Raw genomic sequence first — 27,993 nt, forward strand, 5'->3', positions numbered from 1 at the left:
TCAAACACTGTGCATGTCTACATTAATGCTTGGTGAACTTCTGTACCCCAATAACACATTTTCAAACAAGACATAACCTTATTAACAAAAATCAGATCAGCATGGGTGAACCTCTTCTTTCAAGAACATGTCCAGGTCATTTTTATACACTAAAAATAATAATACCGTATGTAAAAATGATGTACTAAAGTGATGAGAATCACCGTTGTGAATAATGGGAATTAGTTACAAAAACACTAAAAAGAGAAACTTCCAGAAACATTACAGTAATGACACTCATCCTAAAATAGGATGAACTTTATTATGGGGTGAAATGTAACCTGGCCGTGTTTTTGTGAGATTCACCCACATATTCAACCTAAATTTGATATAATATTGAAAATATAGGCCAACAAAGTCAGATGGCTTGCCAGTACATTTGATAAGCTAATGTTCTTTGGAATTGCCTTGTTTATTTGGCTTTATGAAGTTGGAGGAGGACTGTATGTCTTTTGTTTGTGCTTTAAGGCTGATTACTATCAATGTTGTGCAAGAGTTGCACAAAGAAAATGATGCATGACTGGTTTGGAAATGTGCGCAACTTAACGCTGCATTATCTTTTCATAGAAAGAACGCCTCCTGGTGACCAACACCCTATAACAGTTCATACAGCATGAGGCAAAGCAACCTCACAAGACAATGAGACAGCCCTGTAGTTTAAAATAAAGTGGTCTGTAATTGATGTCTACTTCAAAGTCAACAAAATATTCGAGAGAAACCTATAAATCATTGATTTGATAGTATGTGGGTTGTGACTCCTAATTCTGATGAACATACTCTAGAAAAATCAACTCTTAAAACTAGGTATTCTCAATGTTAGAGAGTAGGGATGATGTGATTTTAATTCAAGTTTATTCAAAAAGTGAACATAAAAAATAACCCATTGCATTTCAGATTGCTTATATTGCACAAATAATAACACTGATGGAATAGCTTTGAAAGGTATTTTAAACACGAATGCAAAGCTTTTAGCTGCGTATACTTTAAAATATATGTAAATTATCTGTCTGTCCATGAGACAATGTATTAGACAAGACATGATTTAGACCACATCTGGTTAAAGCTGATATTCTGTAACTAGTTAGCATTTTCAGAATTATTTAATGACATTAAAATGATCAAAAATACATAAATATATTTGTACAAAATGGTAAAATAGTAAAGCTGTTATTTAAACCCTGAGTCCTGTCTCGTATGAAATACATTTGAAGCGCACTGACAGAATTACTAAATGTTAATTCTAACATTGTACTAAGTGCAAAATATAGTGTCAAATAAACTATTTAAGTCATTATATACTAAAAGGAGTGTTGTGTTTTAGCTTTGGCTGAGAGACAGTCGGAGCTCTTCCTCTCTGATGCTTCTGTCCAGCCTCTGTGTCTCTGACTCCAGCACTGAGGGCACGGGCCGCTGGGACACCACAGCTAAAGACTCATTTAGATCCCGTCTCAGGGACATGAGACTCTGGCTGTTCTTCAGAGAGTGATCTATGAACACTTCCCTCTGCTGATGGTCCACTGCCAACATAAGTCGAAGATGATGAACCTAGAAAAAAGTGGATTTAAGTTTTAAGACCATTTTAAGGTCAAAACACAAATGCAACTAGTTGAATTGCAGAGGACTAACCTGTTCTTCAAGCTCACTGGCTCGGACTCTGAGTCGCTTCAACTCTTCCTTGTCAGTATCGTCTGACAGGCCCTATATGACAATATTTACAGTAGCTATTCCACCTACTTAGTCACTGGCAATTAACAAAGTGTCACATGTCTGATTAATCAGAGCACACACACACACACACACACACACAAAAACAAAAAAACAAAACAAATAGCTACTAAAAATCATCATACTATTCTGATGATTATTGTTTCTGTTCTAAAAACCTAGTGAGCTGCCTTACTGTTTACAACCTTCATAGGTAACCATGATAACTGAAATGGAACATCAGAAATGACTGATATGGAACACTATAAATAGGCAGAACATTATATTCATCAATATAATCAACATATATTTAGCTTCATATGCCCTCTTAAGACAGATTCATGACGCAATGTATATTATCAGATTGCCTCCTCCGCAAAGGATGCATGTGATGCTGCCTTCAAATCTGGCCAAAAGCAGGTATCTTAGACGTCAGCTTTTGAGAAAGGCTTTGTATCGGAAGCTGACTAATGATGCCTTAAAATACTGCCTAAGTAGGCAGCTCACTAGGTTTTTGAACCAAGCCGCTGTCTGAAGGTACTTCTATCACAATGAGTCACACAGTAAGACAACCAGAACAGAACACAAATGTATTGCAAATATACTCTTTCCATCATACCAGAATTCCCGCTTCTGACTGTGACAGTTGATGCCTCAGTTTCCCCCTCTCCAGCTCAACCTGGTAGTGGCCAAATATAGGTACATTAATAATACTGACATTGTGATATACAGTATGGTCCCCTCTGTGAGCCCTGCACATACCTGTGTCAATGTCTCTCTCAGTTGCTGTCGCTCAGTTCGTAGTCTCTCTATCTTCTTCTCCAGATGTGTGTTTTTCTTCTGTAGAACATTCTGTTCAACCTCCAGTTGTGCCACAGCCCGCTGCATGGCCGACAGACGGTCCAGCACAGCAGAGTCTGTATCCACCTCATCTATGGACTGGGCTTTTGGTTCAAGCTCTTTTTCCTAATATTGCCCAAAAATGATATCATAAACTATCAATACTTTGAAAGCCTAGAACACTTAGACCATGCACAATACTTATCGGCACACAGAAAAATTAGGGTATACCATAGCCTAGCCTTTAAAAAACAGTAGCAAACTTAGCCGTTTAATTGTAAGAATCAGAGTGATGGTGAAAATGGCCAACAAAAAAAGTAATTATTGGTTTTGGTGAAAGAAATTTCAGTGGAAAAATAAAATGCAGCAAAATTTAGAATATTTAAATATTCATATATATATATATATATATATACATATATACTGTATATATATATATTTTTTTTTTTTTTTTTTTTTTCAGAAATATCATAATCCCTGCTTAGTTGAGTTCCTCATACTAGTCTTAAAAAGTTACAAAGTAATCAAACTAAATAATATTTAGTCATGATAATGACTGATAAGTCCTGTCTGCTAATGGAAGTATTTTAAACTTAGCTCTGCTTTACTGACCTGTGACATATCAGCTCCTGGTCGGGTTCTTTTACGTTCCTGTGGTCCAAGTCTTTCCTTATAGTAAATCAGCATGGTTTCAGTCTTCTCTAGAGCTGTCCTGACCCGGTCCCTGTCTTTACTTAGCACCTCTGCTCTCTCTTTCAGAGCATATACTTCTGAGTCCTTCTCTCTCAGGAGTCTTTCCATCTGCTCTTTCTCAAAAAGGACAGTGGCCACTTGTTTCTTTAGCCTCTCCATGTCTTCATTCTCTGCTGGCCTAGTTTCTATGGTCTGGTTTCTTTTTGTAGAGTACAGTCTGTCTATCTCAGTCTGCAGGACATGAGCCTTGGTCCTCAACACCTCTAATTCCTGTTCCTTTCTTGTCAGTTCCTTTCTAAGTGTGTCTATCGCTAACCACTTGTCATCATGAGACTGATCTTCCACATTCATTTCTAGGAAGTCTGATAGAGTACCATAGCCACTATCTGTCTTTGGTCCTTTGTCGTTCTTTACAGATTCTTTAAAGTTGCATATCTCCCCCTCCATTTTGGTCTCCATCTTTTTCTTCTCTTTCTCCAAGGTTTCAACTTTTTCCCTCAATGCCTTTGTATCTCTTTTCTCATCTTCAAGTTGATACTGAAATCTAAGTCTTGCTGATTGTTCTTTGTGGGCCGTTTCTCGAACACTCACCAAATCAGTTTCTTTATCTTTCAGTCTCTCAGAGAATACTTCTAATTGCCTTAAGTTCTGCTCCTCTGCTTGCTGAAATCTCTTGCTTTTTCTTGTTTCATCATCATATCGATCCTTCATTAATTCTAACTCGTTTTCCTTTTCCCTCAGTGTTTTTCTGAGAAGCTCCAATCCCTCAAGCTCATGTTGTTTCTCTTTATTTTGTCTTTCAAGTGCCTCTATTTTCCTTTGCCAATCTTCATGGTCTCTTACTTGCTCCTCTCTTAATCTGTCAACATCCTGTTTTAGCTCTCTGACTCTGTTGCTCAGTTCCTCCGCCTTTCTGGTCCTCTCTGCAGCCACAGAGCTGAGTTCAGTCCTCTGATCTTCCAGAACATCCATTCTAGCCCTCGCTCTGGTCAACTCAGCCTCTCTCTGCTCCACTATGCTCTCCATTTCCTTCAATTCCTCCTCTAACTTCTGTCTTCTCTGCATTTGCTCTTTTTCTCGCATTTGCTCCTCATTTTTCTTCTTTAGTTCTTCCTCTTGGAGTCGAAGTGCTGACTTAAGCTCCTGTTTTTGCTTCTCTAATGTCTGGACTCTAAGTTGAAGATCTTTGGCTTCATTCTGTGCCACCCTTACACTCTCATCTCTGCTTCGAACCACCTCTTCCTTCTTTTCCTGCAACATGGACCTCAGTCTCTCTCCCTCATGATGGCTCTCCTCCAGCAGTTCTTTTAGAGTAGCCATCTCCTGGAGCCCTGCGATAAGCCCCTCTCGCATCTTATGGTTTTGCTCTTCTTGTACCTTGACCTTAGACCTGGTTTGCTCTTTGGTTCTAGATAGACTAACTACCTCTTCTTGTAAAGTTTCCACCTGGGCAACCAAAGCATCCCTCCTTTCTTTTGCCTCATTCAGCAAAGAGCTTATTCTTTCCTTCTCTCGTCTCTCCCTAAGTGTTTCATCTTTCAGAGCCCCAATCTCTCTCTCTTTCCTTTGAAATTCTGCAGAGAGATGGTCTTTCTCCTCCTCCAACTCTTTTACGCGGGCCTCAAGCTTCTCCACACATCCCGTCTTCTCCATCTGGACTTGTTGACCTTTCTGAAGATCCTCAAGCCTGGCACTCAATCTTTCTTCTTGTGTTTTTGCATCTCTAAGTTGAGTCTCCAGGTGCCTCTTCTCGTCTTCAATCTGACTCAAAGACCTATTCAATCGTTGTGTCTCCTCTTCACTGTTCTCTGCCCTGGTTTTAAGCACCTGTGCTTCCCCACGGCCATCTAGCAGCAGTTCAGACAACCTCTCCACTTCCCGCAACCTTTCATCCAGTTTTTCCCTCAATGTCTTCACCTCTTTGTCTTGTTCGTCCATCATCTTCTGCAGTTTGTCTAAACTCTCCCTCTCCTGATCTCGCTCACGACTGACCAACAGTAGCTCTTGATTACAGTCCATAAGCTCTTCCTCTTTCTCTCTACACAGACGTTTTTCCTTCTCAAGTGCCGATTTGGTCTCTCGCAGACAGCTTGAGAGTTCAAGGCTCCCCTGCTCAGCCTCATGCAGTTTTTCTCTCAGTCTTCTCCTCTCCTCTTCCTCATGGTGGACTCTGACTTTTTCCTCTGTTTCTTTTTGTTGTAAAATCTTTTTTAGTGTCTGTGCCTCCTCCTCACTCTCTTGTAGGAAGTTTGTTTGTCGTTCAAGGTCTTCTTGTTGCTCCAGTCTTGTTCTCTTCTCCTCCTTGTTCTCTTGATTCAATTCATCAATCTTCAGTCTCAACTGCCTCAACTCCACCTCCTTCTGTTTGAGCTTTGCACTCAGATCTCTTAGCTCCATTTCATGTCTTTGCCTTTTCTCTTCCTCCCTTTCCTCCCAACTTATCCGATCCCTTTCCATCTCTGCTAACTTGGCTTTCCACCTGTTTATCTCTTCATGTTTTGCTTTTAGCTTCTGTTCAAATGTTTGCTGTTCTTTTGTCAGTTTCATTTGTAATTCTTTCAGCTCGGTATCTCTCTCGTCTATCCTTTGTAGTATCTTCTCTTTTTCTTTAAAGACTTCCTCCATTTTGGTATTGTGATTTTCTAATTCTCCTTTCAGCTGTCTCTCCTGCTTCTTGAGCTCTGCTTCTTTCCTCTCCAGCTCTTTCTGCTTCTCCTTATCCTTCTCTTCCATCTGTGAGTTTTGCTCCATTAAAAGTTTAAGTTGGCCATCCTTCTGTTCAACATCGGTCTTTAGTTCCTCCATGATCACCTCTAATGACTGAATTCTACCTTTAAGATCATCAATATCCTCCTCTCTTTTTTGTACCTCTTCCTTTCTTTCTCTAAGTTGATCTGTCAGTTCAACCCTCTCTCTTTCAGCAGCCCGATTTATGTTCTCCTTCTCTTTTTCTATGTTGCCAGCTCGTTTCTTCCACCACTCAGCATTGTCTTTAACCTCTTTTAGCCTCTGTTCAAGAGTTCTCTTTTCTGTCGACGATGTGCTCTGTAATCTTTCAAAATCTTTTTCTCTTTCTTCAACAAGCAATGATATATGTTCTTTCTGAGATATCAGTTCTTCAACTCTGCTTCTGAGCTCTACCAATTCTTCATTTTTCTGTTCCAACTGTCCTCTCAACCTTGTTTCTTTCTCCCTCTCTTGCTCATCTCTTTTCTTTTGTTGGCTTTCATTTGCTCTTGTTTTCTCTATTTCTCTCTCTTTCAGTTGAACATTCTGTTCCTCCAGGCTTGCTACTCTGCTTTCCAAGGCCTCTTTCTCTTTTAACTCTATTTCCAGACTCTCAATTATTCTTTCATGTGATTGGATTTTCAATTTTAACTCTTTGATGTCCTCTCCTTTCTTTCGTATTTCATCCTTCTTCTTTTGCAACAGATCAGACATCTTGGCATTCTCTCTCTCTGTAACCTTGAGGTTCTGATTTTCTTGTTCCACTCTTTCAATTAACTTCTGATTTAACTCTTCTTTCTCTCTTTGAATCTGATTTTCTCTCTCCTTCCATCTCTCAATCTCATCACATGCTTCTCTCAGTCTTAGTTCAGCCATTTTCTGCTCTGCTGCAGATTTTGTTTGTTGCTTTTCCAGTTCTCTATTTCTTTTATCCAAGAGGCCTGAAAGCTCTTCTTTCTCCTTGATTAGTCCCTCCATCCTGTTCCTTAGTATCTCCACTTCTCCATCTTTCTGGCCAAGTTCTGCATTCAGAGCTTCTCTCTCTCTTTGCCATCGTTCTCTCTCTGTTTTGCTCTCTTCCTCTTGTACTCTGTTTTTCTTTGATATTTGTTCAATGTCACGGTGAAGCCTGTTGAATTCTGATCGCCAGTTTTCTATCTCACTTTCACTCCTCCTTTTGTCCTCTGTTGCTCCTTGTCTTTCCCGTTCTCTTTGTGATGCCTCTCTCTCCAGGTCTGTCTGTAGACATTGAATCTCTCCTAAACAATTAACAAAACAGGAAAATAACATTGAATACAGTCAGTCCATAAAAGGAAAGCCAATGAGAAAACTTGATTTTTTACATTTTCTAAAGAAAATGTGGGCGGTGCTTGCCCGAGCACAATGCTAATGGGCTGCTAATGGCTCCCCAGGCATCGTTATGTGATTGCTAGGGTGTTCTGGATGGTTGCTAGGTGGTTACTTACTGGCTAAGTCAAAAGAGCTCACCCCCAAGTGTCTATGACATTATAAGTCCCTAGATATGGAATTGGGTCCTTCATTCAATACAAGTCTATGAGATTTTTTTGACCATTTTAATATCTGCTAGCCGATAATTCGGATCAATAAGTATTAGCACACATCTCCTCAAGAGTCTGCATGATATGAGGTATCATTCATGTCCGTAGCACAAACAGCATGTTTAACACAAGCAAATTTACAAACTTAGGGCTAGGGGTTTGTTCAAATCCTGCCTTAGCAAGTACCACCACCAAACAGGTTCTGACCTTGCAAGACATCTTTGGTCTGTGTGAGCGTGTCCACCTGTGTTTGAAGCTGACTGCACTGCACCTCCAGACCTGAGGCCCGTTCCTGAACCTGAGCCATCTGCTCCTGGAGACAAACCACCACACCTCTGAGAAGAGACAGAAGCAGGTCAGAAATGAATAGCGGGTTGGGGCAACATTATTATCAGAGCCATTCATACTTGAAAAGAATAGTAAGATGTTACAACATTGTTGTGTGAGAGAGACATTCTTTTTCATACAGATAAACACAGATACAGTCTCACAAACCTGAGTTCCTCTTTGCCTTGTTCCAGTTCCTCCTCCTCTCTCTCCAGAGTGCATATTCTGTCCTCTAGTCTCTGGCTCTCTCTCAGTAGGTCATCTCTCTCTCGTTCTGCTCTTCTCTGCTGCTCTACCGCTTTGAGCAATTCTGCCTGGACACTCTGCAACTCCTTAATCACAGCTCTGTGCTGCTCACTTAACTGACAACACATCACTGTCCATTAATAACAGGATAATATATATAAGGGATAATGCATATTCAGCCTATTATTATCACACAATAAACACTGACAGGGTAATTAGCAGCGTATAAGGGTCTTGTAACACCTTAAAGTGGTTTATGGTGCAATAATGATCCGCTGGCTGCACATTATCCCACTAATTACAAGGGGTGTAACGTTCCATCGATCTGGATCAATGCATCGATCAAATAACCAACGATGCGATGTCATCGATGCAACACGTAAACATTAATGTATATTTTTTTAAGATGCACATTTATTTTGACACTAATGCCAGCCACTTCAGTACGCATTTCCGCCAGGCGATGCAGCAACCTTATGATATGGCCAACCTTGAGCGCTAAATATGTTTCTATTGTGGGACACGGATGTGATTGAAGCCTGAAGTTGCACTCTGCTCTATCCGTGCGCACACATAAATAGGGCTGCGACCTCCTGTGACAGGATAGCATAGAGCCGATCACATGCGCGATTAAATCGGGCTTCCCTCGATATCGTGGCACATTTGAATTCTACAGGACAATTTTCGAATTAAAGCGCTATGGAGCAATTCAACCATGTCAAACGGCTAAACAGCTGCAATATTCTGAACAGCGCTAACAAGGGAAAGAGAAAACACCTGCCCTGCACATCTTCACATCAACACTCTTACTAACATTTATCACAGTAAACTGTAACAGAATTGTTCAATACAGCTGTGGAAGTTGTAGCCAAGAAAAAACATGGATAGTACATGCTCTCCTGTCATGGGTATTTTGGACTGAAAGACTTGCTTGACTGTTGTAGAGATGACAAATTGTCACTGTAGTGTTTCCCTTATCCCACAATGCAAACTATTGATGATCACATGTACTGTATGTGACTTAATTTTTTTATTTTCTGTATAATTATTTTCAACAACTGAAGTACCTTATTTTGTTGTGGACGTTGCAATGTGCATATTGGATTTGCACTTTTCAAAGAGCTCAATCAAATATTAAAATTATATTTTGGTTGCACTTGTGAGATTAAAAATATATAACTGATTGTGTAAAATAGGAATATTATATCATAATATCGATTGCAGGCCCCTGAATCGAATCGAATCACGGCAGACATTGAGGTATCTACCGGTGGCTAAGAGAATCGATATAAGATCGTGTTGTGATGAAACTTGCGATTTACACCCTTACTAATTTCATGGCTCCTTACTAAATAAATGTTTAAATTGATATTTGAGTTCAGATTATTTTATTATGTGAGAAGACTGAGCGCTGAGATGAAACTGAGATGAGACTAGCACAGCTTGGTTGCCTGGGACGATCAAATACTGTAAACAGTTTAGCTGTTAGCAGTTACCACTTTATCTGTTTTCAGTAAGATATGAGTAAACATTGTGCTAAATAAGTGTTCATTTCATTTCCACAAGTTTCATTTACTGTCACTGAACTGTATTATATATACAATACGGCCACCCTGCTATACAGATATCAGTCTTTGATAAACCCATGTCGAATGGCACAATTGACCAATAAAAATCAATTATTCCAGAGAACAATGTAATACATAACACTGACCATGTTTACATGCACTTCAGAAAACAGTTTATTCCAGGGTTTTAGCAGAAAGCGGCATTCTGAAACGTCATGTAAAAAAGAATGCTGATTTCCTTACACTGTTTAAGGTATTAAGAGAAAGCGGTTTGATACACCTAGGTTTCTCCCGGAGAATGCGGCTTAATGTGGTCATGTAAACACATATATACAGCGGCGTACTGATGGGTGTTTGAAGAGTGCATGTGCGTGGAACAGACTGGGATAACAAACGTCATAGGATAGAGCCCTACAACATGTCAACACAGCGGAAAGAATTCAACATTTCTGGGAGTAAAGTGTGAAAATCACACACACTATAAACTAAACCCATTTTTACACACAAATATAGAATATCAACTGTCCCTAACGTCCATGTATATGCACTCATACATTGGGGGAATCCCGGAGTTTTATGTAAGAGGGAAACCCCACTACTGCATCGCAATTCAGCTGCAGGTCGCGTTAGCAAGTTAAGGAAACAAACACAGCAACAACTCTGGAATATCTGGAAATAAAGTGAATCAACAGAGAATAAAATGGTGAAGTCTTACTCAGATGCCATGTGTGTTATTTACACAAGCATCGAGGAAAAATTACGTTGCTGTGGAGAAAGTTGCTTACTGACGGAGCCACATGAATACAGGAGAAATGAGTACGCCACTTAAACAGTGCATGTAAACGGGAAAGCTGTTTTCTCGCAATAACCCACTTTCACGCAATACGCCGCTTTCTGATGCCCATGTAAATGTAATCACTGTGTCCTAACCAGGCACAATGCAACAAAGCTTCAAGCACCTTGTGGAGAATTTTGGTTAGAACATAAAAATTACTTTGCCTAGTTAGGACACAGTGTAATGGTTAATTTTTTTTAAAGGATTTTCATTTCAGATTTTGGGATTTTAGTCTAGGTGGCAAGCAGTTAGTGTTTGATGAATTTCCCCACAAATTTACACAAACAACATACACACCTCTACAATCTTTTGTTCATCTTTCCCCTTCTCTTCGGTGAGAGCAGTCACCTCCCTCTCTCTTTCCTCCCTCTCAGTGTCCAGCTCATTCTTCAGCTCTGTCTCTCTGTCTCTGAGCTGCTGCAGAGTTTTCAGATCCGTCTCTCTCCATTCCCTGAAACACAGTGGGATCATCAGCTCAACAAACACAAAGCATCACTGGATGTGAAAACACAGGGCCAGCGTACTACAGCCAAAAGTAACAGCTGTTGAGATAAACACAACATTTATGGTGTCATCTAAAGTGTATTCATTATTATTCCTAGAAAACTCTTGCAAGCTTTAAGTGACATTTACAAATGACACACTTCATCTACAAATTTCAAAATGCCTGATGCAAACACATTTTTCTTTTGTGCATAACAAGCAGCTAGGGGAGGGTGAAATAAAATAAGCAAAAATTGTAGTCAAAATACATGACTTAAAAGGATTTTAAAAATAAATTTACAGAGACTGCACTTACAAAGGACAATATCTCACTGCTGAATTATTTTAGTGTAACTAAAAAAAACTTGATATTCACTCAATTCCATGACTTTTCTATATTTGATTTTAACATGACTTTTCTAGGCCTAGAAATTACCAATTTAAAATTCCCTGACATTTCCAAATTTCCATGGTTGTGGAAACCCAGACACTGAAGACCTGTTTGATGGCCATATATAATTACATTTACTGTAAATGCACGGGTAATCGCTTCTCTCCTTGTTTGCTGAGTGCAGAACAAGTGTGTGGGGGTGGGGGGCTTAGTAGGTCAGTTCCACACCACAGAGGATGCAGCGTTTTTCAAACAAACTCTTGTGTCCACGTCCACTTCTTACCATATGGCAACATTTTACATGGTGGTTGACAAAAACGTGCAAAGCTGACAAAGTTCTACCGGTACATCATTTTAAGTGGTGCCAAACAAAACATGCATCACTTGCATTGTTAAAAAAGCAAAGTAAATGCTTCTAAACAAAACTTTTGCTGCTTTTATCCTCCGCAGATATTTAGAGCTTTGTCATCAGTTGAAATGTCTGTTTGGAATTTCTGAATATGTCCCACTGTAGCATGTCGCAATGCTGCACCTTAATTCACTGGCCTCTAGAGACACGGTCTTCAGTTCCCGGCACAGACCTGCCAGCTTGGAGCCAAATGCCTGGATCTGGGACTGGGCTTCTGCCACCTCCGTCTCCAGCTGAGGGGTCAGGAAGACAAAAATCACACCTCCATCCCAAACTTGGCCCTACCAGCAACTCAATCTGGAGCTAAATCAAGTAATTAAAGGCAAGAGGCCTGTGACAGCATGCAGGGATTTGGTCATGTATCCCATGTCCCTGGGCAGTGTAACTGATCTATGCTAAAGATGGGCTAAACCTGCGTGCCAGACCTGCAGAGAACAAACACTGAGTTCTCTCTTGTCCTTGGCTAGAGCTTCATTTAAAGTGGCCATTTTCTCCAGGGCATCTCGGCTTTCTACCAGCTCTCTCTTCAGCTGTGTTTGACTGGAGGACAGGGACAGTAATGACTCCCGTGCCTGGAGAGGAGGGTAGAGGGAAAATGGAGGACAAAATAAAGGGATTGTGGAGAGGTATGGTAGAGTGGTGAAATGTAGGATACAAATTGAAACAGCACAAATCTCCATGAGCTCATTTTAAAAGGACTCCTTCAGTGACTTATCTTCCAATGACCTGATCTCTAACTCAATTAATAGAGATCAGGTTTGTAGCCCTCTAGTGACCAAATGTGCATAGGAATCAAAGAGGTCTATAATACCAGGAGACAGCTATCTGTTAGCATCTCCATTCATTTTAAAGGCATTTGCTTGGCTGGTGCATGCACCCCTGGAATATTGCAACACGGACCGGGCACTCTATATTTGTTTCATCACTCGTGAATGACAGCAGAAAGGGAAAAATATATGTTTATTCTATAATGGCACATTGAACATGGTTTTTAAACAGATTCTGCCCCAAACCCATGCCATTGCTTTAGACAATGTTTTTATATCTGGCCAAGTATCAAACAAACACACTGCAAGATTGGTGCAGAAATAACAAACTTCACATTTTATGGAGTTAAAGGAAAGAGAATCCTAAAGTGGGATGTGAATGATTAAAGGGGTCATGACATGAGGAATCAAATTTTCCTTGATCTTTTGACATATAAGAGACCATTGTACTATAAAAACATACTGTAAGATTCAGAACTGAAAACTTCCTCCTTAATAGAAAAAGAGCATTTATTTAACCAGGCTGTTGAAATGGCCCATTTGCAAATTGTGGAACTTGTGATGTCACAAGGACCAAATACATCTGCATATGACTGCCTCCAGCAAGACATCAACTCCTATTTGTTGACATTGCACCCTTGGCCCTGCCCACTGGTGCTCAATCACACAGGTGAAGAGGACAGATGGGCCTGTCATGGGAGATTAATCTACACTTTTAAGGGAACTTACACAGGACACCTACAAGTGCCTATCCTGATTTAAATGTTTTTCTACATAAACACGCACTAGACGAACTGCTGTGACCATTATCATCCATACCGTTCCGCTTTTAAAAGACGTGATGTCAAGTTAGAACAGCCGTGCTGTTTTTTGCTGTTTTGAAGGTGTCCTGGACCGTTTTTGCACCCATCTGTGCAATTGTTTTTTGTAAACATGCACTAGATGGACATCTTTGATCGTTTCGATGCGTTTCCAGCAATGTGCGCCGTGTTTTAAGAGCAGTACAAGCGCAACTTTTAAAAACACGCCTCATTCTGCTGCTGCCATTGACTGTGAGAAACACATGCCATTCTATATGTAAACAAACAGAGAAGATGTGAGATGTAAAGACCAGCATCTCTACTTTGGCCTGTTGGAGCAAGCAGAAGCACCCAACATCACCATGGATTGTATTACGTTTACATATTCAGAACATTTCAGTGTGGATTGTATATTTTCTGCTCATATCAGAGTGGATTGCTTGTGAACCAGTCAATACATGATTCAAGCTTTGCAATTAGTTATTGAATGAGCATTATTAAAGATGAGTCAGTTAAAAACTGTATTGGACCTGACACAAAACCTTTAGTAAACAGTTTCATTTATGAATATTTCAAATGTCACGACTATTTTACAGTTAAGTACTTTTTAACTATAAACCATCGCTTCCATTAGGCTTCACGGGAGCGGTCTCTCGTGTGACGTATTCTGTTGCCATGATACAGACGTAATCTCACGTTCTCCAGTCTCGGTTGAGACATCCAGGATGAGCACATAAATGCACCTTTGTGAGTAAAGAAACAGATAAATACAGACCTAAACCAAAACTAGGGCTGTCACGATTATGAAATTTTGCTGACGATTAATTGTCGAACAAATAATTGCGATTATGATGATTAATTGTCTGTTTTAGGGCTGTGATGATTAATTGTCTCGTTAAGGGCTTTCACGATTGTCATATTTTTGTGCTTTTTTTCTGCATGTGTGCTTCATACACCTTAAGAAGACATTTTTACATATTTAATTTCAAATGTATAAATCAAATAGAAAATAGGAATAAACTATGATTTCATTTTAAGGCTGTAAAAACGTATGAATGACATGAAATCCCTATCAAAATATTCCTAAATACCTAAAATATGTCTCTCTTTTTGGTCAACTTTAGTTTTGGTCAATTTTACATTTACACTTGTTTTTTGAACTCATATATTTTATCATTTTTAAAATAAAAAATAAACTATATTTTTTATATTTATATTTATATATATATATTTTTTAATTGTGCAATAGTAAAAATGTCTTTCCTAATTTCTTCACTTTCACACGTTATATTAATTCTCTGATTAAACCCACGAGCCCTTATTTGTCATGAAGCAAAACCTTTGAGATTTAGTTTCATCATTTCATCACTCATTTCATCATCACATTTCATCATGGAACATTTGCCATTACACGATCATTTAAAGTGAAACCGGAGCGCTCTGTGCTCCCAATCAAAGTTATACTTGTTTGTTTATATTTCCGCGAGAGTTTGGCGCGAGCCTCTGCTGACAGCGCCAGCATCAGAGCACTTGAGAAGCTCTTCACGCACTCTTCAGGACATGAGCTGGTTGACGTCCGCGGTGCGGCTCGGTAACGCTCAGACACGGAGTTCAACTGAATGGCACACAAACACGCCGTTCATAGCATATATATAGTATATTTGCTTAAAATTCCCTTATTTGGGCATTAAAATGTGATAGGAATTTAAATGCATACTCGCGATCAGACAGTTATTTAATGATCGCGACAGGCTTAACCAAAACCAACCAAGCTCCTTCACTCTTGTAAATAGCGCTGCTCTTCAGGCTGTGATACACTTGCCTCAGTTCTTGTGTGTTACAAATGCCAATGCAATTATGTCACACGCGCATACCACTGCAGAACGGAAGCATGATTTATGGTAAAAACAAAGTACATAAATATTTATTTTTTTTGCACCAAAAGCGATCGTGTCGCTTTAGAAGACATTCATTAAACAGCTGGTGTCGTATGGATGGTGTTTATGCTGACTGTCTGTGATTTTTGGAGCTTCAAAAGAGAAATCTCCATTAACTTACATTTTAAGGACCTACTGAGCTAAGATATTTTTATATTTTTCATCAAATGTGTTTTGCTGAAGAAAGAAGGTCATACACACATGGGATATCGTGAGGGTGAGTAAATAATGAGAACATTTTTGGTTGAACTTACTCTTTAAGGTGCCACTGTGCTTAATATATTTGGATGCAATGTACTAGGTATGCGTTACGTGTAAACTGAAATGTAGTTTTATAATGTTGTGGAGCTTGTTCACTTCCGATTGAGTTTCAAATATGGCTGTATTGAAGGGGCTGCACGATGTAAGCCAATCATAACAGTGGGCATTTACATTGAAGTCTTAAAGGGCCAGAGAGCTTAAAGAGCACCTATTATGGTTTTTCAAATATTACCTTTCATGTAGTGTGTTATATAGCTGTTTGTGAATATAAAAAAGTCTGCAAAGTTTCAAAAATCAAAGTGCACGACAAATGGAGTTATTGACTCCCAAAAGAAAGAATCCATTCTGAACACCTGAAACGAGTTGTTAGTAATTCCAGACTTACTTCCTGTACTAACCTATGTAATTTGGTAACAAAAATCCCGCCTCTGGTCTTCACTGGCTGCTCGCGAACAGCTTTGACCCGCCCTCAAACACTACACTAAGCGGTACACCAATCACAACAGACTGGGATATCTGACCAATCAGAGCAGAGTAGGCTCTCTGAAAGGAGGAGTTTAGAATGAATCCTTTAGAACGGATCATTGAACGAGTCGTTTTTGACACTGGGAAAAAAAGATAATGCTGCCATTTAAATGATGAGCAAATTAAAATGTTTTTTGACCTTGGATGCATGTAAATCTATTGTATGAAACCTTTAAAACAAAATTAGGCACGTTTAAAAACCATAATAGGTGCTCTTTAAAACTGAGCATTTCAGACAGAGGGCCAGAGACAGGGTGTAAAATGATCATATATTTTTAAATTATGACTGTTTTGGTGCAAATAATCTTTACTAACATTATAAGTGGACCTCAGGGAAGATAACATAATTATTTTAAAAAAAGAGTAGCCTATGTCATGACCCTTTTAATAATTTTAAATATTTTTTAATATGTTGAGCAATATTTTCATAGATGCAATAGCACTGGCTAAGTGATGAAGACGTTAATCATATAGAACTTGAAGATAGCTAGAAATATTTGTGTCTGTATAAAAAGTCTCACTCTACTGTTATAAAATCGGTTTACCTTGAGTAAAGAATCTTTAGTGTCGGTAGCCTCTTGCTCAGCTCGTGCTCTGTCCAGCTTCTCTCTCTCTAGTGCCCCCTGCAGGCTGTGGAGCTCAAGACGGGTGCGAGTCTCTCGCTCACACAGCTCAGCAGCCTCCAGGATCTTAGATTCTAGACTTAAGCAACAATTAAAAAACATTCAATCACAGTTATTTACCTGCAAAGTTTTGCATGACTAAACAAAGCTCACGAGTTAGCTCTGCATAATGCTAATTAATGACAAATGGATAAAGTATACCGTTTCTGTCTCTCTTTCTCCAAATCGACTCTTTCCTCTTCCTCCTTCTCCCTCTCTCGTCTCAGTTGTTCGTTCTCTTTTCTCAGATCTTCTGTGCATCTCTCAGCCTCTTCCACCTGACTAGATAAACTGCTTACCATCTCCCTCTCACTGTCACACAAAATACCTCCATAGATTACACTGTGAAGTACTTGAGCACATACATATTAAGCCAAGTCAGTTATTATAACATTAGAAATTAAATTAGATAAAAAGGACTAATTAAATATTAGATAAACTACTGCAGAGTAAACTGATTATAAATAGATGCTAGATCACAACTCAAATGTTTAAATCAATGCTCAGGCACTCTGGCAAAGGTAAAAGTATAGTACGGTAATATATGTTCTTGAAAGCATCCATCACCTGTTCAGTAGTTCTTGAGTGTGTTTAATCTCAAGTGCTGCCTGATTGATCTGCTCCTGAAGCTCCTCCCTCTCACTCTCCAGCTGTGTGATTTGTTGCTCCAGGGATTGTTTCTCCACCCCTAGTCTACGCAAGCTTAACTGAGCATCCTGAAAAAAGTTATTAATATTGGTCACTTAACTAGAGGTCTCCGTATATTTTGAAAATATGCTAATTAATCAGCACTGCGTATTTCCCCACAAGAATTCTCACAGCTTCAGTTCCATACTGAAAACGGACATGCTGATTGAATACTACCCCTTATTGCATTCATATCCATATTGCAGCTTTGTGGCAATTTGTAGCTTTCTTTCCACACAAGTCTGCATTTTCTAGTTTTTCTTTGCGGAAGCAACATCAGAAGTGTGTGGCTGCACATGTGCACAGCTAAGAGGGAATGTTGGATTGGATCTTGAAAAGTGGTGTCTATATGACAGGTGGTTGGTGGGGAGGGGCTAAAAATGCCTTGGTGACATCAGCCGCAAAGTCAGAGGCAGAGCAAGTTATTACATTTTGATGAAAGATAATGATCATTTTTTTCTTTGGAGAAGCATGCACCAAATTGTTCTTAATAATGGCAGAAACATGTATTAAAAAAAGTAAAAAATATATATATACTGTATATATTTCATATTGACCAACCTGCACTTCCTGTTGTCGCCATTGCAGGGCAGTCTCAGCTTGAGCGATGACAGAGAGGACAGAGGACAGTCCTTCACTGGACACATCATCAACAGAGAGAGAGCTAGACTGCCCACTCATCTGCTGAGAACTGAGAACCCTGGACTGGGCACAAAGAGAATTAATCTATCAATTAAATCTGGCTTTACACTAAGCAAACACACACATCAATACGTTTAAACAGAATAAAGACAGTAAATCAAAACCCCAAGCCCGGTTGCACTAGAATGATCTCAATTCAAGCCCAGGTTACTCTAGTGATGGTCTTTAGGCACCTTACGATTCAATTAAATTATGATATAGGGAAATGTGATGCAATTCCAAAAAGATTCTCAGTGCATCCTTATTTTTCACCATAAGCATAGAGGGGCAAATATTTGATGAGTTAATGTGGCTTAAAGGGAAAGTTCACCCAAAAATGAAAATTCTCTCATCATCTACTCACCCTCAAGCTATCCCAGATGTGTAGACTATCTATCTTCTGCAGAACACAATGAACATTTTTAGAATTTTGTAGAAATGCAAGAGAATGGGTGCAAAATTTTGACGCTCCAAAAAGCACATAAAGGCATCATAAAAGTAATCCAGACTCCAGTGTTTTAATCCATATTTTCTTCTCCCTGCACAGTAGGGTGCAATATACATAAAGAATGTGAATCACCAAAAACATAGGAAGAATGTAAAAGTGATCTATTTCTCACCCACACCTATCATATCACTTTTGAAGACATTGATTTAACCACTGGAGTCTTATGGATTACTTTTATGCTGGCTTGTGTGATTTTTGGAGCTTCAAAATTTTGGCACCCATTCACTTGTACTGTATGGACCAAAAGAGCTGAGATATTCTCCTAAAAATCTTTGTTTGTGTTCTGCAGAAGAAAGAAAGTCATACACATCTGGGATGGCATAAGGGTGAGTAAATGATGAGAGAATTTTCATTTTTTGGGTGAAATACTCCTTTAACTTGAATTCATAGTAAAATATGTCTGCTGTGACCCACCAATAGAAAAAGAATAAGCAGGTGTATCAACCTAGCATCGTCAGCTTTGCGCACCATTTTATGGTATAAATGCCACTGCAGATGTGCCCTCCATTCCGTTTTTGCAGTGTTGCACACCACACTGTACTTCTCTTCTGTATATATGTAATGTTTTTCCCTGTATATGCTTTTTCAAAACACAAAATGATTCATAATTCATTTTTATACATTTGTGGATCAATTCAAAATCGTATGAGAAAGAACTGCACTGCATCAGTGAACCAGTTTTCCCCCACCCCTAATATCTTCATTTCCTGTTCTCATGATGACTCACCAGTGTCCTGACAGCATGCTTGACAGATTCAAAGTTTCTTTCCATTTCTATCTGTCTCTCCCACTTCCTCTCTTGCTCTCGTTCTCTCTCCATCTCTTGCCTGTGTCTCTTCTCCATCTCTTCATCCTGCTTCTCTCTTTCAGATTCCAAAGCTTTTACGGTAATTATCAGTTCTGTGATCCTGAAAACAACAGCATACAGCATCAGCATTTTGTAACATACCATCCTCTAACTTGAAGTGTTCTGGGAAAATGTCAGACACAGAAGAGTACAGTATTAACAGCACTAGTTTATATGACTATGAATCAAGTAATGACCTGTTCCTGAGTTCAAGGGCCTCTAACTCAAAGTCAGTTTTAAATTCAATCGACTTCATCTCTCCTCTCTGTTCATGATCCAAATCAACTAAAGACAGTGGCCCCTGAGTGGAGGTGAAGGGGTGTGCTGTAGTGGAGTGGGTTATAGATGAGTCCAGGGGCAGGTTGGAGGATGATCGAGGAGAAGCCCACACAGAGAGAAGAGAAGAGGAGAGACGAGAGATCTCTGCTTTCATCTCCCACAGGTCTCTGTGGCATAAAAACACAACAAAAGCACAGTGATCTTAATGGACGATAAAGATGAATGAATACAAATGAATGAATAAGTATGAATAAGAACTTGCTATGAAATAGTAATGGACACATTCTGTTGTTGTTTTAGGATATTTTCTCACTTGTCAGTCGCAGTCTTCAGAGAGTGACACTGGCGTTTTAGTGTGACCACGCGTCCCCAAAGAGTCATCAACCGGGTCTGCTCTTTTCCTATGTGGCCTGTCAGAGCCTGTATCGAAAGTAATCAATGACGGAAATCTTGCAATTTTCAATAACAATCAATTTATGTGTGCATGCACTTAAGTTATACAACAATTATTCCTGTGTGACCTGATAAAATTTGTTGTAGCACAACTCATTAGAATGTATGATTGCTTTCCATACAGTGCATGATCAATAAGGTCACCATCCATATAGTGCAGCTGGAAAAATGCTACCTGTATTCCCTATTAAAGTTTAAAACAAGCAGGATGAAAAAAATCTGTCCTGAGCAGACCTTTATTAAACATTACCTAACTTCTGTTGAAGGGCAGTTGTTCATTAAGATGTTTAATAATCCATAAGCATGCTTGTATCAATGCAACATAATGATTGATGTGATTGAAGGAATTATTTGTTTCACAAATAAAGAATTGCTTATATTGAATAAATGAAACCAGGCAAATGGACAATAAAGGCAGACACTTCTTTTGCACAAGGTTGTAGCATATCAAATTAAACTGGATTTTGTGAATCATTACTTTAATTTAAACTTGATGTCTTTTGTTTGCCTTCATTCGTTCATGTTAGATTTTAAATATCCAGTATATTCTGTGTGTTATGTTTGGGGCTGTGTTCTTGTGAGAAAAATAATGACACACAATGCAACCTTGAGGATTATTTTAGAGCAAAAGCACAAAACTGTTTAACTAAATGAATGAAACTTAGACACAGGGCAAAATCTTCATTAGACTGAAGAAACATTACTTCATATCATCATACCATTTCTTGAGCAACCAAACCTATTTATTTAATTGCCTTGTCATACCTTATATTTATTAAACATTTATTTATTACAGATATTTCTTTTCACGGCCATCCACTAATCAAGAATACACATATTCAGCTTTGTGTGTTTGACTGCACAGTTGCTTGGTGACATTATATTAGTCCACATTCCCCAGTGCATTGAAACAAATCAACTCTCAGACACAGACCAATTGCTAAGCAACAGCTAAATGGTTATGAACCTACTTCTAAGGCCAGACACACAATGTAAGCAAGTGCATTTAATGCTGCCTTCACATTGCATTTGTTGGAATTACAATAATTACATGATGCAACTTAGAGATTCTACTCTGAGCTGTTCATGCACTCACACTCAGAAATCAATTGTTTCTATTGTAACGCTCATAACCCAAAAATGGAACCATGTGCAGTTTCATTGAGAATCTACACTGGCGGCCAAAAGTTTGGAATAATGTACAGATTTTGCTCTTATGGAAAGAAATTGGTATTTTTATTCACCAAAGTGGCATTCAACTGATCACAATGTAGAGTCAGGACATTAATAACATGAAAAATTACTATTACAATTTGAAAAAAAAAAATTCACACCTTCTTAAACTGCTTCAAAGAGTTCTCATCAAAATATTCCTCCATGTGCATCAATGACAGCTTTGAAGATCCTTGGCGTTCTAGCTGTCAGTTTGTCCAGATACTCAGGTGACATTTCATCCCACACTTCCTGTAGCACTTGTCATAGATGTGGCTGTCTTGTCGGGCACTTCTTACGCACCTTACAGTCTAGCTGATCCCACAAAAGCTCAATGGGGTTAAGATCCATAACACTCTTTTCCAATTATCTGTTGTCCAATGTCTGTTTCTTTGCCCACTCTAACTTTTTCTTTGCAATTCTTCCCATAAGGCCTGCACCCCTGAGTCTTCTCTTTACTGTTGTACATGAAACTGGTGTTGAGCGGGTAGAATTCAATGAAGCTGTCAGCTGAGGACATGTGAAGCATCTATTTCTCAAACTAGAGACTCTGATGTACTTAACCTCTTGTTTAGTTGTACATCTGGCCTTCCACATCTCTTTCTGTCCTTGTTAGAGCCAGTTGTCCTTTGTCTTTGAAGACTGTAGTGTACACCTTTGTATGAAATCTTCAGTTTGTTGGCAATTTCAAGCATTGTATAGCCTTCATTCCTCAAAACAATGATTGACTAATGAGTTTCTAGAGAAAGCTGTTCCTTTTTTGCCATTTTTGGCCAGTCTATTGCATACTGTGGTAACTCAAAAACAAACACAAAGACAATGTTAAGCTTCATTTAACAAACCAAATAGCTTTCAACTGTGTTTGATATAATGGCAAGTGATTTTCTAGTACCAGATTAGCAATTTAGCATGATTACTCAAGGATAATGTGTTGGAGTGATGGCTGCTGGAAATGGGGCCTGTCTAGATTTGATCAAAAATGACTTTTTTCAAATAGTGATGGTGCTGTTTTTTACATCAGTAATGTCCTGACTATACTTTGTGATCTGTTGAATGCCACTTTGGTGAATTAAAGTATCAATTTCCTTCCAAAACAACTAAATCTGTACATTATTCCAAAATTCTGCCCACCAGTGTATATCACTACATCAATTCAAGTCTTGAAAATATTTAAGAAAAAAAAGAATGTGCACCAGTTAACGCTGGTTATATATAAAAAAAAAGAACATATAAAACACAGGCTGCTACCCCACAACTCTTAACTGTTGAACTCACTGCCATTTTGGTTGTTCCAATGGCCAAATGGGAAAAGTCAGAGAATTAATACAATTCTGAGTTTTTTTATACTACAGAAATGTATAATCACTGTAATTTCAACATGATGACAAAGCAGCATAAAGGCATCAATATACTGTACTTCCATCAAAATCGAAGAATAAACGGGTGTGATGACTTTTCATAGAATGAATAATGTAGTCATTGATAACATTTATATGTCATATTAGTTAATGCTTTACATGTAGTCTTTTTTTTTCTCCCGTTTTTCTCCCCAATTTGGCATGCCCAATTTCCAATGCGCTTTAAGTCCTCGTGGTGGTGTAGTGACTCGCCTCAATCCGGGTAGTGGAGGATGAATCTCAGTTGCCTCCGCATCTGAGACCGCAATCCGCGCATCTTATCACGTGGCTTGTTAAGTGCGTTACCACGGAGACATAGCGCGTGTGGAGGCTTCACGCTATTCTCCATGATATCCTCACACAACTCACCATGCGCCCCACCGAGAGCGAACCACATTATAGCGACCATGAGGAGGTTACCCCATGTGACTCTGCCCTCCCTAGCAACTGGGCCAATTTGGTTGCTTAGGAGACCTGGCTGGAGTCACTCAGCACACCTTGGATTTGAACTCGCGACTCCAGGTGTGGTAGCTTTACATGTAGTCTTGTGCATCATCATATTTAAATGCTCCTCTAAATGCCTCCACCAGCGGCATGGTCTGTGTCTGAATTTTCGCAAACAGTATACCGTTGGTTGACTGTTCTGAACTTCTTTCTAGCTCTGAGTGAAGAATGAAGAAGAACTTAGCTGTCACTGTAACAGAGTCTAAAATGCAGGACTGAATCCCCTATGGAACAGAGGAGTTCAATGATGGAACAGAATGATTCTATGATAAAGAGAGAGGTTTTGTGATGGAATAGAAAAGTTCTATGATGGAAAAAGGAGGTTCTATTATGGAACAGAGGGGTTCTATGGTAGAACAGAAGGGTTCGGTGATGGTACAAAGGAGTTCCATGATGGAACACAGAAATCCTATGATGGACAAGATTGGAATATTGAGGAACAGAGGGGTTCTATGATGGAACAGAAAAGTTCTATGATGAAACAGAGGGGTTCTATGATGAAACAGAGGGGTTCTATGATGAAACAGAGGGGTTCTGTGATGAAACAGAGGGGTTCTGTGATGGAACAAAGGAATTCTATGATGGACAAGATAGGACTATTGAGGAACAGAGGGGTTCTATGACAGAAAAAGAAGGGTTCTGTGATGGCTCAAAGGGGTTCTGTTTCGCCGCGGAATTATCCAAAAACACTTTAAATAACAGTATAGCCCATTGAAGAGACTGTATGTCTATCCCTCACAGCCTTGTTGTCATTCATTTATGAATGATGCATTTACATTTATGCATTTTGGCATACGCTTTTATTCAATGCGACAATCCCCCCGGAGCAACCTGGAGTTAAGTGCCTTACTCAAGGACACAATGGTGGTGGCTGTGGAGATTGAACCGGCAACCACCACTCCCATGAACAAGGGTCTATTGAGCAACAGCGGATTCTATGATGGAAAGAAGAGTTCTTTCATTGAAGAGATAGGACTATTAAGAAACAGAAGGGTTCTATGATGTAGCAGAAGGGTTTGATGATTGATGTTCTGAGCGTAGAACGCAATATTTTATTTCAAGACATTTTAAGATCTTATGTAAGACAAGATTATGATTGCCCTTTCACAAAAACCCTGCCTCAAATTATCACTGTGCACATGCAGAGAATATCGAAGTCACTATCGAAACTGCAATGGATAACATAGTGATAACCATAGTGATTTTGTTATGTTCTTTAAGCTTCTGCATTTTAATTGAATGTGCACTCTTGACCGTAATGTTTAGATTATCCCTAGACAGCAGGGTTTGTGATAGCAGATACTATAGTGGAGGAAGACAGAATCAAAGTCTGCGACATGCACCTCTGTTTCTGTGATTTTCTATGACAACACCTCAGACAAGCTGTCAGTGTCCAACAGAGAGTGACATCACTACATTAACAACAAGTTTTTCGGTTTGGTTCTGAACACACTATGGATTTTTAATAAAAATTACACTGACACTACATGAATTTTTCAGAAGTGAGTTTGGTAAGCTTCAGTGTGTATGTGGCCTAAGATTACTTTTAAAGTACTGATTTAAACATTACCATTCATGACGTTACATTTATAAAGAATGAATTCAAGAGTTTCACCTTTATTAACACACATATACGCCACAACTACGATCAAGTCTATATAAATTCCTGACCTCCTTCTCTTTTTGCCAATCAATTTCTTTTTGCACCACCTCCTCCACTGCTTTGGACCAATCGACAGTTAGCTTTCGAAGATCATCCCTCAGGACTTCATTTGCTTCCGTTGATTGGCTGAGCTGACTCCGCAGAAGAACATTGACCTCTGAAAGCCCTGTACTTCTGCTCCAGTGAAGAAATACAACTCAGTCATGTGAATTCAGACATAAGTTAGAGGTAGACATCAAATGTTTTTGCACACTCTAAGAATTAAACTCTCACACCTCTGTTGTTCCTCTTCCAGCCTAATGAGGGTGCTCTCGAGTGTGTCACTGCGTTCATCCTGCAACATTCTCTGTAAAGCCCCGGAGAAAATGCACAGCATCAAATGTTTAAAGTTCACCCAAAAATGAAAATTCTCTCATATTTTACTCACCCTCATGCCATCCCAAATGTGTATGACTTTCTTTCTTCTGCATAACACAAATGAAGATTTTTAGAAGAATATTTCAGCTCTGTAGGTCCATACAATATAAGTGAATGGTGCCAAATCTTTGAAGCTCCAAAATCCACATAAGGGCAACATAAAGTACTCCAGATGACCCTGGTGGTTAAATCCATAGCTTCTGAAGTGATCTGATAGGTGTGGGTGAGAAACAGATGAATATTTAAGCCATTTTTCCTTGACTTTCACTTTCTTCTTCTTTTGTTTTTGGTAATTCACATACTTCGTGCATATCGCCCCCTGCTGGGCAGGGAGGAGAATTTATGATAAAAATGACTTATATATTGATCTGTTACTCGCCCATACATATCATATTGTGTCTGAACACATGGATTTTAACCACTGGAGTCATATGGATTACTTTTATATTCCCTTTATGTGGATTTTGGAGCTTCCAAATTTTGGCACCCATTCACTTGCATTGTATGAACCAACAGAGCTGAAATATTCTTCTAAAAATCTTTGTTTGTGTTCAGCAGAAGAAAGAAAGTCATACACATCTGGGATACCAGGAGGGTAAGTAAATCATGAGAAAGTTTTAATTTTTGGGTGAACTACCCCTTTAATGCAACTCTCACAGCTCTGCAAATAAAGCATAATGACTCTTGTTTATCTTACCTCTCTCACCCTCAGCTCTCTCTCCTCACTGATCACCTGCTGCTCCAGAGCCTGACAGCGAGCCCTGTACTCCAACACCTGAAATATGCAAGAATGAACGCATTTATAAATAATAAATTATTACCCCATGGGGGACTGTTTGGTACTAAGTTAGATATGATTGGTTCTCATAATTGGGTAGGCTAATGGGCCATTCACGCAAACAACACTAGGACCAACTCCTGCCACGTTGTGGCCACAATAGTGGCCGTGGACATTATTGGTGGGTTGTGCAACTGGTCAAAGCTTTTGAAAATCTGATCAGAAATGGTATATATTAAAAAAAACACACTCAATTATCTCACAAGAGACTCACAGATCACATTTGCTCCAATGTCTTCACTCCTTTTGGTTAATTGGCACAGTTCTCAGCTCTGCCACATCACTGGATAGTCACAAATTACATTGCAAATGGTTGCTGTCGCTCATGTCAACGGAAAATGACTTCCTGTCACTGCACGTGTGAACACCCCTTAAGTGTTTTACAGTATTAAGGGTGCATGTGTGTTAAACTCTGTGTTCTGACCTTGTTCTGAAGTTTATTAATGAGCAGGGCCTGTCTGGCTTCTCTCTCTCTGCCCTCTCTGAGCTTTTTCCTCCATTCTCTCTGCTCATCGTCCAGACGCAGAGATAAAGACGGGTCCAGCGTCTGAGACAGCTAACAACAGTATGGACACAAAGACAAAGAAAGCTTGACAGGTTAGCATGTGTTCACTCCTTCAAAGTGTCCCTCTTTTTGATGGACACATCATCAAATCAAATCAAATCAAATCACTGACAGGGTGACTAACTCCCTTCTCACCCTGTCAGTCAAAGCTTGAGCTCGGGACTCCAACTCCTCCCTCTCTGCTCTGCTCTCTGCCAACTCATCCTGCAGACGTGATATCTCCGCCCTCATCTCCACCGGCTCCTCCTGCCAGCCAATCAACAGGTCTGATTCCATTTTCAGCCATAAGCTATAGAAAATAATAACATAAATTCAACTGCGATAAAATGGTCAACATGAAATGGCTTTGGCAAACCATTTCACTTATCTAATGTATACTGCATCCATTGGGAATTTAATGGATTGGAATTGGTTGGAATGTATGGGAGGGCTTGACAAATAAGGCTGATTGGTGACATCAACCGAAAAGAAAAGTTACATTTTGAAGAGTAATAAGACGACAACACTTTTTTCTTTAGAATAACATACATCAATGAATCATTCACAATAAGTCCATGAGCATATACTAAGAAAGTAAATGAAGTCCATTCTGATTTCATGTTGACTGTAAGAGAACAAAACGTGGATTAAATGTTCATAAAGTACAACATAGTGGAACTACAATTGTCAACACAATGTAACCAACGCATACTACCTATGGAGTGTGTACAAGAGTGTCTCTTTCAAACAGGAAAGGTATGATATTACACACAGATGATCAGTTATATAGGACTCTATTAACCGTATATTATCAGGTGGTACATACTCTAGCATTATTTGACAGCTTGGAGTGGCTTCAGTTCATTCATTCTGATATATTAATCTGATAAATGTTAATAAGGCTGCTTTGACTGACCCATAATACTGCAGCATGTTTACGAGTGTTAAATACCAGCCAGTGCATAATAAAGAGTTTTGTTTAAATTTACCACTGTTAAAAGTGCAAAACAAAGTAGTAGCTTACTTTATAAAAATCGGATTAGTTCACTGCGTCCATTCTCGTACTGTGCTCTGTAATAGTACACAACGACTGGAATAATAGTGTTTTTAACCTAATTTTTCTGCTTTGAGTGAGCATCCGGAGTTAAAGCTGTAAACCTCTCGCGAGTGTTTTGAAGAACCGCAGCCCG

The 27,993-nt window shown here is 39.2% G+C and overlaps 1 protein-coding gene across 6 annotated transcripts; it reads right to left on the bottom strand.

Moving 5' to 3' along the window:
* Positions 1-874: 874 nt before the first annotated feature.
* On the bottom strand, positions 875-27,975 carry LOC127447852 (trichohyalin-like). Of its 6 annotated transcripts, XM_051709952.1 has the most exons (23): positions 27,828-27,975; positions 26,960-27,113; positions 26,684-26,815; positions 26,119-26,196; positions 25,280-25,350; positions 25,013-25,178; positions 20,089-20,195; positions 19,694-19,942; positions 19,377-19,557; positions 18,022-18,165; positions 17,341-17,489; positions 16,936-17,085; positions 16,657-16,813; positions 12,247-12,393; positions 11,945-12,054; positions 10,836-10,989; positions 8,058-8,251; positions 7,770-7,897; positions 3,196-7,262; positions 2,506-2,709; positions 2,363-2,422; positions 1,666-1,737; positions 875-1,584 (listed from the first exon to the last, which is right to left on the bottom strand). In XM_051709952.1, the coding sequence occupies exons 2-23, from the start codon at positions 27,098-27,100 to the stop codon at positions 1,357-1,359; spliced, it is 7,089 nt and encodes a 2,362-aa protein (XP_051565912.1). In that variant the 5' UTR covers positions 27,101-27,113; positions 27,828-27,975; the 3' UTR covers positions 875-1,356. The 6 variants fall into 6 exon arrangements, with proteins under 6 accessions (XP_051565912.1, XP_051565913.1, XP_051565914.1 ...); XM_051709953.1 differs by lacking the exon at positions 12,247-12,393; XM_051709954.1 differs by lacking the exons at positions 26,960-27,113; positions 27,828-27,975 and adding an exon at positions 26,474-26,542 and having other exon boundaries at positions 26,684-26,763.
* Positions 27,976-27,993: the final 18 nt, after the last annotated feature.

This window comes from Myxocyprinus asiaticus, chromosome 11 (assembly GCF_019703515.2).
Source record: "Myxocyprinus asiaticus isolate MX2 ecotype Aquarium Trade chromosome 11, UBuf_Myxa_2, whole genome shotgun sequence".
Lineage (NCBI taxonomy): Eukaryota > Metazoa > Chordata > Actinopteri > Cypriniformes > Catostomidae > Myxocyprinus > Myxocyprinus asiaticus.